Raw genomic sequence first — 17,871 nt, forward strand, 5'->3', positions numbered from 1 at the left:
AGATTGGCGGTAGGGAAAAACATTCAGACATTCCACCAGTGACGAAGGACGAGGTCAAGAAAGCATTAGAAACTATGAAAAGGGGGAAATCAGCTGGAGAGGATCAGATAACTACGAATTTGCTGAAGGACGGGGGGGATATCGTGTTAGAAAAACTTGTATACGCAGTGCCTGGTGTCATCGACGGTACGGAAACCATGGCAGAATGCAAACATTATCCTAATTCATATCAAAGGGGACTCTAAGTACCTTAACATTTACAGACCAATCAGCTTACTGTCTGTTACGTATAAGGTATTTACTAAGATAATCGCAAATAGACAACCTCTGACTTCAATCAAGCAAAGGATCAAGCAGGGTTTCGGAAACGGTACTCTACTATCTATCATATCCATACCATCAATCAGATGATAGAGAAATGCTCGGAATATAACCAGCCCTTATACATAGCATTCATTGATTACGAAAAAGCATTTGACTCAGTTGAAACCTCGGCAGTGATGCAGGCATTGCGAAATTAGGGGGTAGACGAGCCGTACGTGAAAGTGCTGGAAGATATATACAGTGGCTGCACTGCAACCATAGTTCTGCATAAAGAAAGTAACAAAATTCCCATAAAGAAAGGTGTTAGGCAAGGAGACACAATCTCCCCAGTACTATTCACAGCTTGCTTAGAGGAAGTATTCAGAGACTTGGAATGGGAGCAGTTAGGGATAAGGGTAGATGGAGAATACCTCAGTAATCTGCGATTTGCTGATGACATTGCCTTGGTAAGCAACTCGGGAGATGAACTACAAATAATGATTGATGACCTAGACAGGAAAAGTAGAAAGGTAGGCTTGAAAATCAATATGCAGAAGACTGAGGTAATGTTCAACAGCCTCGGGAAGGAACAGCAGTTTACATTAGGTAGCGAAGTACTGGAAGTAGTAGGCGAATATGTCTACTTAGGACAGGTAGTAACCGCAGATACGAACCATGAAAAGGAAATAACAAGAAGAATAAGATTGGGATGGAGCGCATTTGGCAAGCACTCGCAGATTATGTCTAGCAGCTTACCGGTATCGCTAAAGAGCAAAGTATATAACAGTTGCATCTTACCTGTACTCACCTATGGGGCTCAAACGTGGAGGCTAACCGAGAGAGTTCTACTTAAGTTAAGGACAACCCAGAGGGCTATGGAACGAAAAATTGTAGGGGTAACATTAAGAGATAGGAAGCGTGCAGAGTCGGTCAGAGAAATAACTCAAGTTACCGACATTCTAGTGGAAATTAAGAAGAAGAAATGGACATGGGCAGGACATGTAGTGCGAAGAGAGGATAACCGATGGTCGCTTAGGGTAACAAACTGGATTCCAAGGGAAGGAAAGCGTAGCAGGGGGCGGCAGAAAGTTAGGTGGGCGGATGAGATAGTTCGCAGGGGTCAAGTGGATGCAGCTAGCACAGAACCGGGTTAAGTGGAGAAATATGGAAGAGGCTTTCGTCCTGCAGTGGGTATAGTCAAGCTGATGATGATGATGATGATGATGAAGAATGTTTTTATTCTGCGGTCCAAGGTTTGTCTCCTGGAGACACAATGCGACTGGGGAAAATGAACCTAATATATCTGTTATATCAGTGTAGTCGCTTAAAAGTCCACGACAGTTCCAGTGAACTAAAAATGCCATGGTAAAATATTAGTTGAGGATAATTTAAAATCCTAGGTAGTTGGGTCCTTTGGACCTGTTATTGGGACTTTGTCCCTTCTTTTGTGCTCGAGAGAGCTTTGCTGCCGCTGATGCGGCGACGAGGAGGGAGATGTGTCCATCACATCCTCAGATGTGTTGGACGTTCATGCAGAAGACATGAGTGCACTTGTTTTAGACCTCGCAACCTTAGGACAAGGCCTTCAGGCCCGCTGACCTGGGGGTCAGTGCAGCCTATTTTGGGGGTAGTGGAGCAGCACCAGCTACTTCCACCAGGGGCGCGGATGGCACCACCCCAGACTCATTTTGTGTGGCCTGGGTAGGTGCTGAAGACTCCTCTGGTGCCGTGCCCTGCTGCGCCACAGCGGAATAGGAAGGGTGTTGGACTGAAAATCGTTTGCGTGCTTCGGTGAATGTGATGTTTTCTTTCACCTTTAGAGTGATTACGTCTTTTTGGTCTTCCAAACCGAACAGCTAACGAATAGGCAGGATGGTTGCCCTGACAGTTTTCACAGAGATGGGACTGAGTTTGGCAGTCATCGGTTTGGTGCCCATGTGCAGCACACTTGGTGTGTACCTGGTACCCTGGTACACACCCTGGTGTGTACCCCACCTCCACAGACTCGGGGAGTACGCTCAGTGCAAAAGTAAGGACAAAGTGTTTAGTCTCGATTTCATTGTTCTCACGTCTTATTTTTATTCGGTATACATTTGTCCCGTGTTGCTCTTTCAGCCCTTCCAGCAGTTCCTCCTCTGTCATGTACTTCAAGTCATGGTCAGAAAGAACACCGCGAACAGTATTCAAAGAACAATGTGGGCTAATCACAACTGGAAAACATTGATTCCTAAGAGTTTCGCATACTGATGATGATATAAAAGTTCCAAAAGCAGGTCTCCATTTGCAAGCTTCTTGATCTTGTAACCCTTGCCTATAGGGACCGGAAAGCTGAACGGGTGGCGCCGCCTCTCGGCGAATCGCTCAATCGCTGGAATGCGCCGGCCCAGCGCATTGGAGCGTGCTGTTCATCGTAGGTTTGTGTGGAAATTGAAAATACTAAGGTTTTGATGATGCTGTGCGTGAATATATCCTCAAGAGAGCAGAAAGGTAGGCTAGTTGTGAGAATATGTCCAGTGAAACGAAGTCTGGCCAAGCGAGGCTAGCGAAACGGGGTGCGTTGTTGGCTGCACTGGCAGCTACGCAAACTTGTCGGACGTTTTTAAGTAGATTCATTTCTACGGGTTTCCACAGAAGCATGAGTGGCAGGTGACCTAAGCATGGTTCTTTGAAAGGCAGTGGCACGAATCTACATATTTGGTTACTGTGTGGTCATGGAAAGTGCCGAATTTTTAAAATTCCGCTTGCTACCGGATGTTTTGTGCCTTCTGTTCCCCAGGAGTGACAACACGAGAGTCTCGGAGTCGAAACCGCACTCCTTTATCTGTAGTCACTTTACTGACAATTGGAAATCGAAGGAACCCAACACCGTAAGTTGCAACACTAGTGTTTCCCCGCCTGTGTACAAGAAAACCCCAGCACGGAAAAAGAAAAGGCAGCTCCACCATCGTCGTTCGGGCTGCATTACGATCTTCAGTGATGGGCAGAGAAATGTTCGTGCAGCTACTTTCGCTGACATAGTCAAAGGAATGGCTTTCAGTTCGTGCAAATAGAAAACTACCTACATGGTCGTGTCCCCTCACACTCATCAGGTATCGAGGTCAAATATCGGCCCCATAAGTTCGTGGTACGCTGAGTAAGTAGAACACTTTAGCGAACGAGCCATCAGAGGGATTCATTTAACAATAGAACGCTGCCTTAGTTGCCGGTGGCTTATTTTACAACACATCACACTGTGTTTTTTTTTTTCGATTGTATTTAACAGATTGACAGTATTGGACTACTGCCTTCAAATGTTTAAGGCAGCTGCGGTCTATCGCATTGAACTTCCTGCGCTGAGAGAACGCCTAAATAAGCAAAAGCCAAATACTACCAAGATCTCTCTATCATAGCAGGCGTCCGAAAAAATAGGGCCGCTGATACCAAGAAGTTTAATCTTTTTCTTTTCACAACCTCCGCAGCATGTCGAGAGAAAGGTATTTAGAGTATAATATTTTCTAAGTCAATTATATGTAGCAGCTCCGACGTGTTCAACAAGATCATTCGTATATATAAAAATGATGCTAAGGTGGTATTACTCATTTGGCTTATATTATGGTTAAGTTTGATAGTCTCAAGGCTGTGTTCAGTGAGCTATTGTAGTGTAATTCTGCTAGAAGTCCTCGAAGTATATGTGTGTTTGCTTTTCCAACCATAAATAGAATCCTACTTTTGCCTTGCTTGTTTATTTTTCCCCTTTTACAGCTCTCATTGCAAGGTTGAAACTGGAATGTCATTTGGTATTATTCTACTCTGAATCGTTTGAGCCTAGCTATTACCAAAAAAGACAGGTGCAGCATCTTTTTCATTTTACATGAACACTGACCATTACAAATAGCACTACTACAGCACCCCGGCTACACGGCTCGGCGGTATTTGATCTTCAGGCAGGTTTCGACTAGGCCTAATATAAAATGAACGCACAGTGCAGGCGCAATTCCCGTCTTCGAAGTCGTCTTAACAAGTGCCTAACGAAGGTGTTCCTAGCGCATGGTAAAATCACACGCGCAGCATTTTCGAGTACATAACAGAAATACCATGCGCCGGGCGGTTTAAAAAAAAAACAAAAAAAACATGCACGCCCTGCCAAGGACGGCCCTTTCTATTTTCAAGATTTCCCGGTCGAAAAATACTCCTTGCAATTACTCAAAACAGCTCAAAGCTCTCAAAGCCACACAGCAAAACGACGGGTAGGGACATGCTCAAAAACGCCTTGCAAAACGGAAGCGACTGCGCCGCTCAGCTGCCTCGGCACTCCGCTGCTTCGGCACTCTGGCACGGGCGGCGCTGTTCTGCCGAGGCGACGGTGGCGCCATACAACGGGCACCCGGTCCCTATAGCTTCAGTCAGTGTCTTTGCAACAATGAATGTTGTCTTGGAATGGACTTGTCTTGCTGTCTTTTCTGAGTGCTCACTATGAACTACATGAAAGTGTGGGAAAGTGCTCTTTATTTTCAAAAAGAACTGGGCAGTTTGGTCGGTGCACCCTCGTTTCGAAGCAGGGCGATCAGTTGAAGAAGAGGAAGCCATAAAAAACGTATATTGTTCAGCTGCAGTGCCAGCCACCCACCATGAAGCCCAACGAGGGGACAGGACAGGAATTGGCAATCAAGTTCTGCCCACGCTAGCTGTACACCATAACTATAACCCAATATGGCGTAACACAAGGTGGTTAGCCACACAAGGTTAACCCTCGCCGCCTCGAAGTAGGAAGAAACGAAGAAGGTAAGAGAAGACAGGACAGTTGTAAGAAAGGGGATAGGAAAGTGAAAGATGGAGGGGAGGACAGGAAAAGGCGACTGCCGATGTCCCCAGGGTGGGTCAGCCCGGAGGTGCCGTCTGTGGGAAGCGTGGGCCAAAGTGGTGTGTTGCCTCCGCCGAGGGGCCTTAAAGGTCCAAACACTCGGCATCGGCTCAACCACCAGGATCCTCTCTCCCCCAGACACAGCGATGCCACGCACGGCTAAGCGTGGGTGCTCAGGGTCCGTGGTGTCACACAGTGCATGTAAACATCTGCTTTAACAAATGCCCCCTGCGGGGCCGCCACAAAGAAGCGGAAGTTTCTTTCACTAGAAGAAAAAGCGTGTATTATCGTTGAAGCAGAGAGCGGGAAGAAGAAGGCGAATATTGCCGCAAATTCCGGCATCACACCTAGTTCATTGTCTGTTTGCTAAGTCTGGATGAATTTAAAGCCAGCACAGGTTGGCTCAATTGCTTCAAAGCAAGGCACAACATCGTGGGAAAAGATTTGTGCGGTGAAGCAAGTTCCGCGGACATTGGCGGCGCATCGGAATGACGCTTCCGCCACTTTGACCTCTTCGGGAGTCAGAAAGTGCGTTTTCATGCATACGGTGGACAAAGCACTATCGCTCAGGGGCGACAGACGCGATGTGGGACGCCGAGATCACCGAGGTTGATGCGGTTGAGACAGCAGACACACTTGAAACGCTGTCTCCTCGCATTGATGACACGGAAGATATGCCGCTGGAGGTGGTAACGCAATCGTCCTGTAGCGGTGTACCAGAGGCAGCACTGCTGGAAGCGTCTCCATGATCGTTGGCAATGCGCTTCGCTAACTTCACCATGTGGATGACATTCATAGCACGACGCCATGCACCGGACGCATGCAGTGTTTTGAACTTCTTAGCGCGCATCGTGACCGGCTGTGTGACGATCCACAAGGTGTAAAAAACCTTCAAAACACGCCACCAGAATCCGTAACAAGGGATGGTGACAACGCTCTCAAAAATGACAAAACGTGAAATGATTCAAGTGAAGGCACAAAGAACGCCAGCACAGTAGGCAGCTGGAGCAGATAACGCACCAGGGAGAGACCACCACGTCAGCATGCGCAGCAGCCAATAGCAGTCGCATGATCCCCCGCGTTCTCAAGAAGCGTGCTTTGTCCAATCACGGCTCAGATTCGAGACGCCGGAAACTCAAAAACCTTCAACCACAAGTGAGTCATGCTTCTACCATACCGCGCAGCAAACAGGGCCAAACATTCCCAAGCAAATTAAGACCAAGATGGCGGCATAGAAATGGCGCGCAAAATTTGGGTACTTTTGCCATTCGCTCGCGGCTCAGGGGCTGCTGTGCTTAGTTGTATATTTAATTTGAAGTGTTTCCAAAATGAGTTAGCCATTCATAATTACAGAAAAAGTAGTTTATAACACATATAGCCAAGATATGTACTTTTTGAAAAATTGACATTTTTGTGATTTTTCGGCTCTAGAAGCCCACATTTCCCCTTAAAGGGGTCATGACAGCTAATATTTGAGCACAAACTGATTGCAGTCGATCCCGCATATATCGAACTCAAAGGGGATCGCAAAATAGTTCGATATACAGAAATCGGCCTGGGACGGCACCTACGATGCGAAAAAACGATACCGCTTTTGTCGCGTAATCAACTCACTCGTATAATAACCCCACCCTTCACTTTTGCACTCGAGAATTTGGAAAAAAAAAAATTAAGCGTTAAGGCCAGCTCGCTCACATGCAAGAGATTAAGCGATCTCAGCGACGAGCGGCAGCAACAGAGCAAGAAATTTCCAACTTGTTGGAATTGCGTCCCTCTGCTGTTCGAGCCACCGCGGCAGCTCAAAACAAGGTTTCTGTGTTGCTGTGAAAGAAATTGCCAGCGTTTTCGCTTGCATGTCGCAGTCGTCTCATCCCCATTTCTTGGCAGCGTGACAAGATGCTGCGCAGCGATAACGTCGCGTGTTTATCTTTTGATAGCTCCTGCGGCAGTGGGGAGCGAACTTGGAAGACTGCCCGTGATGGCTTGATTGCACTAGCCTGGTTCGATTTATCATAGTAAGGTTGAAAGTTGGGCGAGTTGAAGCTGGTTCATCTTTTCCGCTCCAAACAAGCTCAAGAAAGTGTGTGGCTTAGTAGGCAGAATGATGGCTAATCGGAACGGACAAAACAAAAATAAGAAAAGATCTAAAGTATGCCATGCTTCAGGGTTCATTCCTTGCAAAACGGGGGTGGTATACGAGCTGCCAGTTTCCTGTGGAAAAACCTACATAGGTCAGACAGGACGTTGTGTAAATGTACGGCTAAAGGAACACGAAAAATCGCTATCAGGGTCAAAGTCCTCGCATTTGGTTGACCATTGCCAGGGATGTCAAGATTGTAAGCCGTACTGTAAGCCGGAGTGTAAGCCGTCGTGCAAGAAAAAATGTGAGCCCCTTTACGAGGAAGCAGAAATATTGTCAACTCATAAGGAACGACTTCAGCGTGAAATCACGGAGGCTTTTTACATATCAAGACAAGGGAGTACATGCATAAGCGCACCGTCGATTGCTCTAACACAAAAAGAACTCGCATATCTAGACCACACATGGAACTAATATCTCCCGTCGCTTCCTTCATCTTTTTTGGTAAGTCTTGTTTGCTTTCGTGACCATGAGGCTTTTGTGCTTCTGTTTTTACATCTTATCTTAGTCAATAAGCACCCCTACCAGCTGTATCATGCCCCACACTTTTCCTGTACTTGATGCTATCACTTTTGTTTTCTTGTGTTTTAGTTTCGCGAGATGGGTATTTATTCCGTGTTTTTCAATAAAAAGTTTAGTTGTGAAAAAGCGCTCGTGTTGTGTCCTCCTACTCTTGGTCCTCGTTTTTCGCGCTACCTTCAAAATGAATCGATTTATTATGCCATGCTTGAGGCGGGTGTAGTCCACTGCCACGAAATCATTTGATACAGTAGATGCAAATGCTGTTTGAAGCGAAAAATGCTAAAAGCCGGTGTCATGATCACAGCAGACCGCAAGATTTCATTGATTCACAGATGCAAAGATAAACGACTCCCGCAAAAAAGAAAAATGCCACTTCGTAACGCCATATCTTACGCTACACCGCGCGTACAGCACAACGATAAAAATAGAAGACTCTCGCAAAAAAAAAAAAGGTAGATCTGCCGCTTCTTAACTTCCACAGGCCTACTGCGAACGAAGGCCGGGAAAGAGGAAGGAGAGAGATAGCTCGGTGAAAAAGAATGGGCACACCCTTGCGCTTCGCTCTGTCGCGTTTTTCCCCTCTCGTTCCCCCCGGTTCTCTCTGGTTCATTCACTCACATGGCTTGCAAATGTCACGTGCTGGCACGCGGGAAACGATAACCGCAAATGCACGCGCCTTTATGGAATGGGCACGGCTCTGCCATAGCCGAAATGTCCCCTCTCATTACTTCCGCGTGTGGCTTGAAAACGGCACGCGGCAAACGACCGAGGATGATGCGATCGTCTTTGGGAAAGGCACACTTTCCAGTGCGTGGTGCGGAATTCGATGTATCGAACGACCGGTGAAATTGAGTTCGATATATGATGCGGCTTTCCTATCCTTTTACATGGGATTTTCAAGGGGATATTCTGTGAGTTCAATATAACCAAATTCAATATATCCGGGTTCGATATATCCGGGTTCGACTGTATTGTATTTCACTCCGCACATGTTAAATTATAAATCCTCGAAATTTGACGTTCAAATTTCGAGGTTCAGCAAATAGTTTTAAAATGAATTTTTATTAATAATATCGAAAGCAGCTTTCTGGTCTAGCAACCATTAGCCGCTGACGTCACAACGAGATCTCATGCCCATGTCGTCTGCTATTCACGGTGTCGGCTGCGCTCTTGCATTCACGCCATGAACGGTGGTTACTGAGAGCTTTTTTTTTTTTCTTCAGCAAAAATGTTTTCTTCGCATATTCATTTTTTCTTTGACAAGCCTTTATTATAATATGAGACCTTAGTGATGCTCGGAGTTGTTTTGGGCTTCGTCTAAAGATTGTCGAGGAGGCCGAAATTGATGGCCTTATGCTGTACAGTTTAAACATACAATCAGAAGCATATTATTCTTACGTTACGAGAGTTGCTTGTCAACAAAACGCTCCCGCATATAGAAAGGCACATGTCCAACGTTTCCTTCCACCGTGTGCCCTGTGAAAGGGGGGAGGGGTTAGCGTTGTGTTGCTGATATGACCGTCACTCTTTCGGTCCAAAACGAAGAGGCAATCCCAAATGAGCATACTTTCACGCGAGAGCATACCTTGCAACATTACAGGAGCAGAAAAAAATTTTAAACGAAGCGGTATCCCTTGACTTTCTGTTATATGCGCATTAGTCAAACTTAATTATTCCCGGCTTAAAGCGTTCTTGTTTTGCGAAACTACGTCCAGTCTAGCCACGGCCAGAGCACGGAAGCATGCGCCACCACCACCGCTTCAGTCCCGCTATCGCAAAACCCATCGCGATCGAATGCGCTTCACTGCGCGCACCGAAAGAGCCTCCCATCTGCCGCCGTCTCTGCAACTCACCTCCCTCACAGCCGCGCGCGGCTGCGACAGACTCCCAAGCCAAATGACCTCTCGTGAGTGCTTCAACATAAACACAGTAAACATACACCATTTACTATTTAGTGTGAGAGTCCTAAACTCCCGCAGGAATGTGCAGATTGACGGATTACGACTGTGCCTCCAGCGTGTTTTTTTTTGCCAACAAGCGGCGCTGACAGCTAACGGCTGCGCTCGCCAGACAGGGTCACATCGACGCTTCCCGCTAAATGTGCACGCGATTTGTGATGTAAGCAGTCATTGATTTTGGGTCACTGCTACACTCGGCGGCCACATTCAACTGCTAAAGCTTGTGAATGCGTGCTCCGTACCACTGAAACTCTAGACCTGAACCCCGCATACTCGCGCTAGGCCTCGTCGCGGAACTGGCCAGTAGTTTGGCGCCGACTAACATCTCTGGCCAAGGTCATAGCTGATGAGCAGGGGGAACATATAAAGTGTAGCCGCGTGTTTTCCTTTTTATAACTCGGTTAAGCTACAGACGAGCGTAGCCGTTCAAGCCACCCACTCATCGGGTGTCAAGTTCTCACCCGGCCTCCGAATGCGATCCTATCAACACAGATCGGGTGACCGTCTGCTGATCAGTTCCATCGGCGTCATGGAGCCAAAAACCCCACACTACGGTGACAGGCGACCGTTGGTCGCGCTGGCGTCGCTGCCAGTGTACTAAGTACTAAGGAACCTAATCGCGTGCAGCCCACTGACTGACCGTGCCTTATGCTAAATAAAACAAAAAAACATGCCTTACTCTATATCACTTTTGTGCGGTAACATCTTCATCAAGCACTTCTGTATGAGGGGCAACCACTGTTTCAATCGTCAAAAAAGAAAAAAGAAAAGAGACGTGCCCTTCGATACTGCAGCCTTCATTGCAGACGCTCCGCTGCGTATACTCTGTGACGTCACACGAGCATCTCAAAATGGCGGTCGCTCTCGGTAGGAGGAGATTCTCGATTCCAATTTCTATTGCGTTTTTTTGTATTATGCACTGCTTGCTGGCACTAAAGCTGTGCATGTAGAATCACAGACCTGTATATTATTCACAGAAGAAAGAAACTGTAATACATCGACCGACCCTGTCGTCGCGCCTTTAAAAAGCATTGTTTTCTCTCCAATATACTACCATCCATGTTGAAAACCAACGTTCATAAACACTGGCATGCAGTTAGCTCTTCCTCTGAAAACTTAATTTTTTTTATAGAATTCCTCTGGCCAAATGATTTCTGACACCCAATGTGCAACTTTCTTGAACGATATGTACAGAAGCCTGGTGGAATATTCCTGAGAATAAAGGCATTTTTAAACCAAAATTTTTTAGTCAAAAGGAAAAATCTACAGATATACAAACATAATATTGGTTAGATTGTTTACAAACCAAGTAACAAAATAAAATGCTTGAAAATGAGCTTTTTTATAAAAATGCTCAATTCAGCAGTTCCCATTGTAAGCTCATTTTAGAGTTAGCAACACTGCTAATCAAAGCTGAACCCACTTGCCATTGGGAAATTAAAATTTTCCATGCTTTCTGAAGTGCGCCAGAGAATACATTATGCTCTGAACTGCAGAAGCCCTGTTCCTGTTAGCTATTTTTGTCCTGGTGGACAGTGTCAGGTGAATTTGCTGGAGACAATGGCCACCACTCTTTGGGAGGAAATTAAGTGAAGGATCATCATCATCAGCCTGATTATACCCACTGCAGGGCGAAGGCCTCTCCCATATTTCTCCACTTAACCCGGTTCTGTGCTAGCTGCATCCACTTGACCCCTGCGAACTTCTTAATCTCATCCGCCCACCTAACTTTCTGCCGCCCCCTGCTACGCTTTCCTTCCCTTGGAATCCAGTTTGTTACCCTAAGCGACCATCGGTTATCCTCTCTTCGCACTACATGTCCTGCCCATGTCCATTTCTTCTTCTTAATTTCCACTAGAATGTCGGTAACTTGAGTTATTTCTCTGACCCACTCTGCACGCTTCCTATCTCTTAATGTTACCCCTACCATTTTTTGTTCCATAGCCCTCTGGGTTGTCCTTAACTTAAGTAGAACTCTCTCGGTTAGCCTCCACGTTTCAGCCCCATAGGTGAGTACAGGTAAGATGCAACTGTTGTCTACTTTCCTCTTGAGGGATACCGGTAAGCTGCTAGTCATAATCTGCAAGTGCTTGCCAAATGCGCTCCATCCCAATCTTATTCTTCTTGTTATTTCCTTTTCACGGTCCGGATCTGCGGTTACTACCTGTCCTAAGTAGACATACTCGCCTACTACTTCCAGCATTTCGCTACCTAATGTAAACTGCTGTTCCTTCCCGAGGCTGTTGAACATTACCTTAGTCTTCTGCATATTGATTTTCAAGCCTACCTTTCTACTTTTCCTCTCTAGGTCATCAATCATTATTTGCAGTTCATCCCCCGAGTTGCTTAGCAAGGCAATGTCATTAGCAAATCGCAGATTACTGGGGTATTCTCCATCTACCCTTATCCCTAACTGCTCCCATTCCAAGTCTCTGAATACTTCCTCTAAACAAGCTGTGAATAGTACTGGGGAGATTGTGTCTCCTTGCCTAACACCTTTCTTTATGGGAATTTTGTTACTTTCTTTATGCAGAACTATGGTTGCTGTGCAGCCACTATATATATCTTCCAGCACTTTCACGTACGGCTCGTCTACCCCCTGATTTCACAATGCCTGCATCACCGCCGAGGTTTCAACTGAGTCAAATGCTTTTTCGTAATCAATGAATGCTATGTATAAGGGCTGGTTATATTCCGAGCATTTTTCTATCACCTGATTGATGGTATGGATATGATTGATAGTAGAGTACCGTTTCCGAAACCCTGCTTGATCCTTTGCTTGATTGCAGTCTAAGGTTGTCCTGATTCTATTAGCGATTAAATTAGTAAATACCTTATACGTAACAGACAGTAAGCTGATTGGTCTGTAATTTTTAAGAGTCCCCTTAAAGTCCCCTTTCTTTTGAATGAGGATAATGTTTGCATTCTTCCATGGTTCCGGTACCGTCGATGACACCAGGCACTGCGTATACGGGGTGGCCAGTTTTTCTAGCACGATATCCCCCCCGTCCTTCAGCAAATCTGTAATTATCTGATCCTCCATAGTTTCTAGTGCTTTCTTGACCTCGTCCTTCGTCACTGGTGGAACGTCTGACTGTTTTTCCCTACCGCCAATCTCATTACGGTCCTGACTAGTTGGCTACTGTAGAGATCTGTATAGAACTCCTCGGCTACTTTGACTATCCTGTCCATATTAGTGATGATGTAGCCCGCCTTGTCCCTTATCGCATACATTTGGTTTTTGCCTATGCCCAATTTCTTCTTTACCGCTTTAAGGCTTCCCCCGTTCTTTACAGCATGCTCAATTTTCTCCATGTTATACTTCCTTATATCAGCCACCTTGCGCTTATTTATTAGCTTTGATATCTCGGCCAATTCGATCTGGTCTGTTGGATTGGAAGCTTTCATACTCTGGCGTTTCTTAATCAAATCTTTCGTCTCCTTAGACAGCTTACTGGTATCCTCTCTAACTATCCTACCGCCAACTTCTACCGCGCACTCAGTAATGATATCTCTGAAATTATTGTTCCTTGCCTCTAGGGTAATGTCACCATCCTCAGTTAGAGCTAAATACCTATTCTGTAGCGAGATCCTGAACTCTTCTGCCCTCCCCCTCACCGCTAATTCGTTGATGGGTTTCTTTCTTACTAATCTGTTGCATTCCTTCTTCAGATTTAGGCTAATTTGGAACCTCACCATCCTGTGTTCACTGCATCGCACTTTCCCGATTACCTCTACATCTTGCATAATGGCGGTGGTTGAACACATTATGAAGTCGATTTCATTTTTAGTCTCCCCGTTCGGACTTTTCCATGTCCATTTCCGGTTCTTCCGTTTGCTGAAGAAGGTATTCATGATTCGCAAGTTATTGCACTCTGCAAACTCAACTAGTAACTCCCCCCTGCTATTCCTAGAACCAATGCCATAGTCACCTACTGCCTGGTCTCCTGCCTGCTTTTTCCCTACCTTGGCATTGAAGTCGCCCATTAGTACAGTATACTGCGTCTTTACTTTTCGCATTGCCGATTCTACACCTTCGTAGAAGCTTTCAACTGCCTGTCATCAGAACTACATGTGGGTGCATAGGCCTGACAACCTTCAGTTTATACCGCTTATTAAGCCTGATTACGATGCCTGCAACCCTCTCATTAATGCTATAGAATTCATCTATATTACCCGCTATATACTTGTTGACAAGAAAACCTACTCCTAGTTGTCGCCTCTCTGATAAACCTTGATAACAAAGTACAAGCCCATCCTTCAGTACAGTATATGCCTCATTCGGCCTCCTAACCTCACTAAGCCCTATGACATCCCATTTCATGCCCTCTAGTTCCTCTAACAGCACTGCTAAACTAGCTTCACTAGCTAGGGTTCTAGTATTAAACGTTGCCAGTTTCCAGAATGGAGCAGATTAGTGGCACCACTTTCATTTGCAGTGTTTTCGCCCAACTTGACATCTTGCACAGTCAAGCTCATTAAAACCAGGCTCAGCAATATGGAAATGCTTTCAACAAATTTTGGAAAATCCTGCTATTTGTTATAACTGGGTCTCACAGTGCTCTCACTGCTATTACTTGGAGAGGCCAGAAAATTAAACACATGTTGCCAACTATTTTTGCAAGAAAACTGCGATGAGGAGGTGGATGGGGATCCCAAAGGCAGCCACTGGTCTTGGTGCCATGTGTTTGAGCGAAGTGCCCAAAGGGTAAATATCCTACCTCCAATTTCCTTTAAAGGCAAGAAAAGCACAGGACAAACGCGGAAAAGAAGACAATGGGCGCTTCATTCCGTCTTTAAATGTTAAGGATGTACCAACAAAAGTTTCCTCAGCCATAAACTTCCACAGGCCATGGACAAAAAGGGGCACAAGAAAAACTTGCCTGCAACCCTTTCCTGGCTCCTCCCAGAGACTCGGGTGGGCCATTGTTTGCCATGGCAAGACCATTGCAGAGGCTTGGCTTTTTGCTGCGGTCCACCACTGGCATGTTGGCATCAGGTGGCTTCACATGCTGAGATGCACCTTTGGTAGTAGCCTCCATAAACAGGCTGTCAGGGTCGGGGAAGTAGACACCATCTGCCAAACAAAAGAGGCCTTCAACGTGGCATCACACAGCCAATCTGGTTATCTATGTAAAGCTTTAAGGGTATGTGGCTTCTCCTGCGGCTCCTTGTCTTGCATATGCACACTCTGCTACTTGCCCCTTTCCCTTACCACTGAGCATTATTAGCTAGCTATCGATGACTTTTCAGAGCTTTCCTTATGTCTACGCTGTTGGTACACGACTCAAGTTTACTTTTATCTTCTTCTATCAAGGCACCACTTTTTTAATGCATTCCAAAGGCACAGAAGCGTCCAAGTCGAAAAGAATAATGGGCAGCTCGAGACAATTATAAACCTCATTGTTTTGCCTCGCCTGCTGTTGATTTTATCACCACCCCAAGCAGTAGCAAGTCTGAATATGCTGCTTTTACCATCAGAATTCAGTTATGAAAATGACAAAAACCAGGATGGAACACTTCATATCTGTCATAACCCCCTTTTGTGCATCCAGTTATTATTTCGTGCCAAAAATACTATTCAGATTAGGACTTAGGCTTTTTATAACTATAGTAACCAATAAGAGACAAAACATTTAGTACACTCAAGAAGAATTTTCATGTTTTTTTTTTTCTTTTCAGGTAGACTGAACAGAAATCTACAAAAGACCGCACATAATGTTGCCAAGTAGCAAAAAGGCATGACAAGGAGTAGTGTGCTTCACTCATGGTCACATGGTGGAGTGCCCTTGTTAGCGCTATTATTGCCAGAATTTCTTGCTAACATCCTGAACTCGTAATTTACAAGTTCCCGTCTACAAGCAGTGCTTCATGAACATGTCACTTCATTTGGGCAGCTTCGTGATTTAACGAAATTTTCAGCAGCAAGTAGGGCTTGGTTATATCAGGTTCGACTGTATAACGATCCTCAATAAAACGAAGTTTGCTTTGCGACAAACATTTTTGTTTCACCTTCTTGTTTCTATTAAAATGCACATATTTTGTCCCTCGATTTAATGAAGTAGTTTTGCACCCGAGTTTTGATGCAATAAGTTTTTGCAAGCACAGAAGCAAATTTAGACAAACTCAACCACTTGGAAAGCCACCCCAAAGCTTTTTTACTTACCGCAAAAGTGTGCAGCACAAGAAAACTTTCTCCCTCCGTGAAGCCCAGTCTGCTTGGATGTTCACACATGTGATCTTTAGATGTCCAGAATAAGTGTGCTCGGACATTAAAATAGCAGCATTCTGACTGAGCAGTGCTGTTGGCACTGCTAGAGCGCAGTGATGAAAAACTGTCAGTAAGTTGCCTATTGATAGTACTGATAGCATTTTTAAACTATTGATAGTGTGAAAAACTATCAATTGCACTGTTATCAATAAAATATTGATAGCATTATCAATAAACTGTCTATAGCATTATTTATAGTGGAATTATCAATAGTATAATCCTGCTGTTTTTGGCCAGCAATATTGCCAAAACATATTACTACCGATAGTGCTGTGAATAATGTGGTTTTTGGGCAGTGATATTGTCAAAACATTTGTGATAACCTATTAGCAGCAATATTCAGCTTGTATAATTTATGAGGAATTCTTCCGCAAATGAAATAAATTTTATTCCACGATGAAATTTTCGATTGAGCAAGTAATCAAGCTTGTAGAGGGTGACCGTAGTGTGACTTCCAACGTGCATATGCTTCTCATGACGTGTCGGTCATGTATCAACATATAAACAAACTAGAAGGAAGCTCTAGCACCACCTGACATAATTCATTTACATTGCACTGATGCTTCAAGAATAAATTGTTTCATTGTGACCCGTAGACAAGGCATGACAAGATGCTCTGAATGAGGGGAGCAGAAAGGCCTCGTTTATTCAGACGTCATCGTCATCAGCAGCCTGATTATACCCACTGCAGGGCAAAGGCATCTCCTATAGTCATGTGCTAGCTCCATCCACTTGACCCCTGCAAACTTCTTTTCCGTCTACTTTTCTGCCCCCCCATCTTGCTAGTTGCCCTAAGCGACCATCGGTTATCCTCTCTTTGCACTTCATGCCCTGCCCATGCCCATTTCTTCTTCTTGATTTCCACAAGAATGTCATTAGATCAAATTATTTCTCTGACCCACTTTGTAAGCTTTCTATCTCTTGGTGTTACACCTACCATTTTTCGTTTCCTGGTCCTCTGCGTTGTACTCAACTTAAGTAGAACCCTTTTTGTTAGCGTTCACTTTTCAGCCCCATAGGGGAGTACAGGTAAGATGCAACTGTTGTATACTTTCCTCTTACGCGATACTGGTAAGCTTCTGTGAGTGCTTATTCAGTAGCTGTGTATTTATACAGTAAAGTGGGAGATAGTTTGTTGCCTCGCACCACATTTTATCTGCAATACAGATGTTAGCCACGTCACCTGCACTGCGCTAGATACGATAGAAGAAAATAGCTTATCACACACCATTCCTGTATCAGACCAAATTTTCCTATCAATATTTTTTTTTTCTTACTTCACTCGAGTCGAAGAAGCATGCTTGCCGCCAGAGAAAAAGTTACTCGAAACTGCATTCGAAATATCCTCGTAAGTTTGAAACACCCCGAAACAACACCTAAGACACTAGAACTGGTTTTGAATAATGCTGCTCTTACGAGTTCCGAAACGCTGGCAATTATTAAACATCATCTGCATCCTGACACTAGAAGTTCTGTACAAGCTTACCTAGCCGGGTGTTGCTAATGTTTTGAAAGCAGCAGCTATACTACAGAGATCTTGTCAGGTATAGCCACTGGAGTGTTAATTCCAACTGATATCAGCTCTGAAGCAGGCCAAACAGTGTGTCTGGGTCACTGTTGCTAGTACAAATAAGACATCTGCAACACTTAACACTTTATTCAGCAACTCTACCTGGGGTATAGTTGCATCGAAAAACAATTAAAACAATAATGTCACCAGAGCGGCAAAAATTGCACTGTGCGGCTAGCAGCTGTACTTTGTGAGCAGGATTGGCACTTCCGCTACTGGCACATTCGTAAACGCCGGGTGTTGTTGTTGGCCACGCCGGAAACACGT

General features: G+C 45.0%; 1 protein-coding gene across 5 annotated transcripts in view; it reads right to left on the minus strand.

Annotated features, from left to right (window-relative positions):
• The window catches only part of LOC146172058 (ubiquitin carboxyl-terminal hydrolase 8-like), a 469,773-nt gene that overhangs the window by 292,197 nt on the left and 159,705 nt on the right, over window positions 1–17,871 (minus strand). For all 5 annotated transcript variants that reach the window (XM_084586092.1, XM_084586094.1, XM_084586091.1 and 2 more), the window contains one exon: window positions 14,647–14,840. In XM_084586092.1, the coding sequence (XP_084442218.1) occupies window positions 14,647–14,840 (194 nt within the window). The remainder of the gene's footprint in view (window positions 1–14,646; window positions 14,841–17,871) is intronic.

Source organism: Amblyomma maculatum, unplaced genomic scaffold (genome assembly GCF_055883805.1).
Source record: "Amblyomma maculatum isolate TAMU_Amacu unplaced genomic scaffold, ASM5588380v1 scaffold_14, whole genome shotgun sequence".
In the NCBI taxonomy this organism is placed as follows: Eukaryota; Metazoa; Arthropoda; class Arachnida; order Ixodida; family Ixodidae; genus Amblyomma; species Amblyomma maculatum.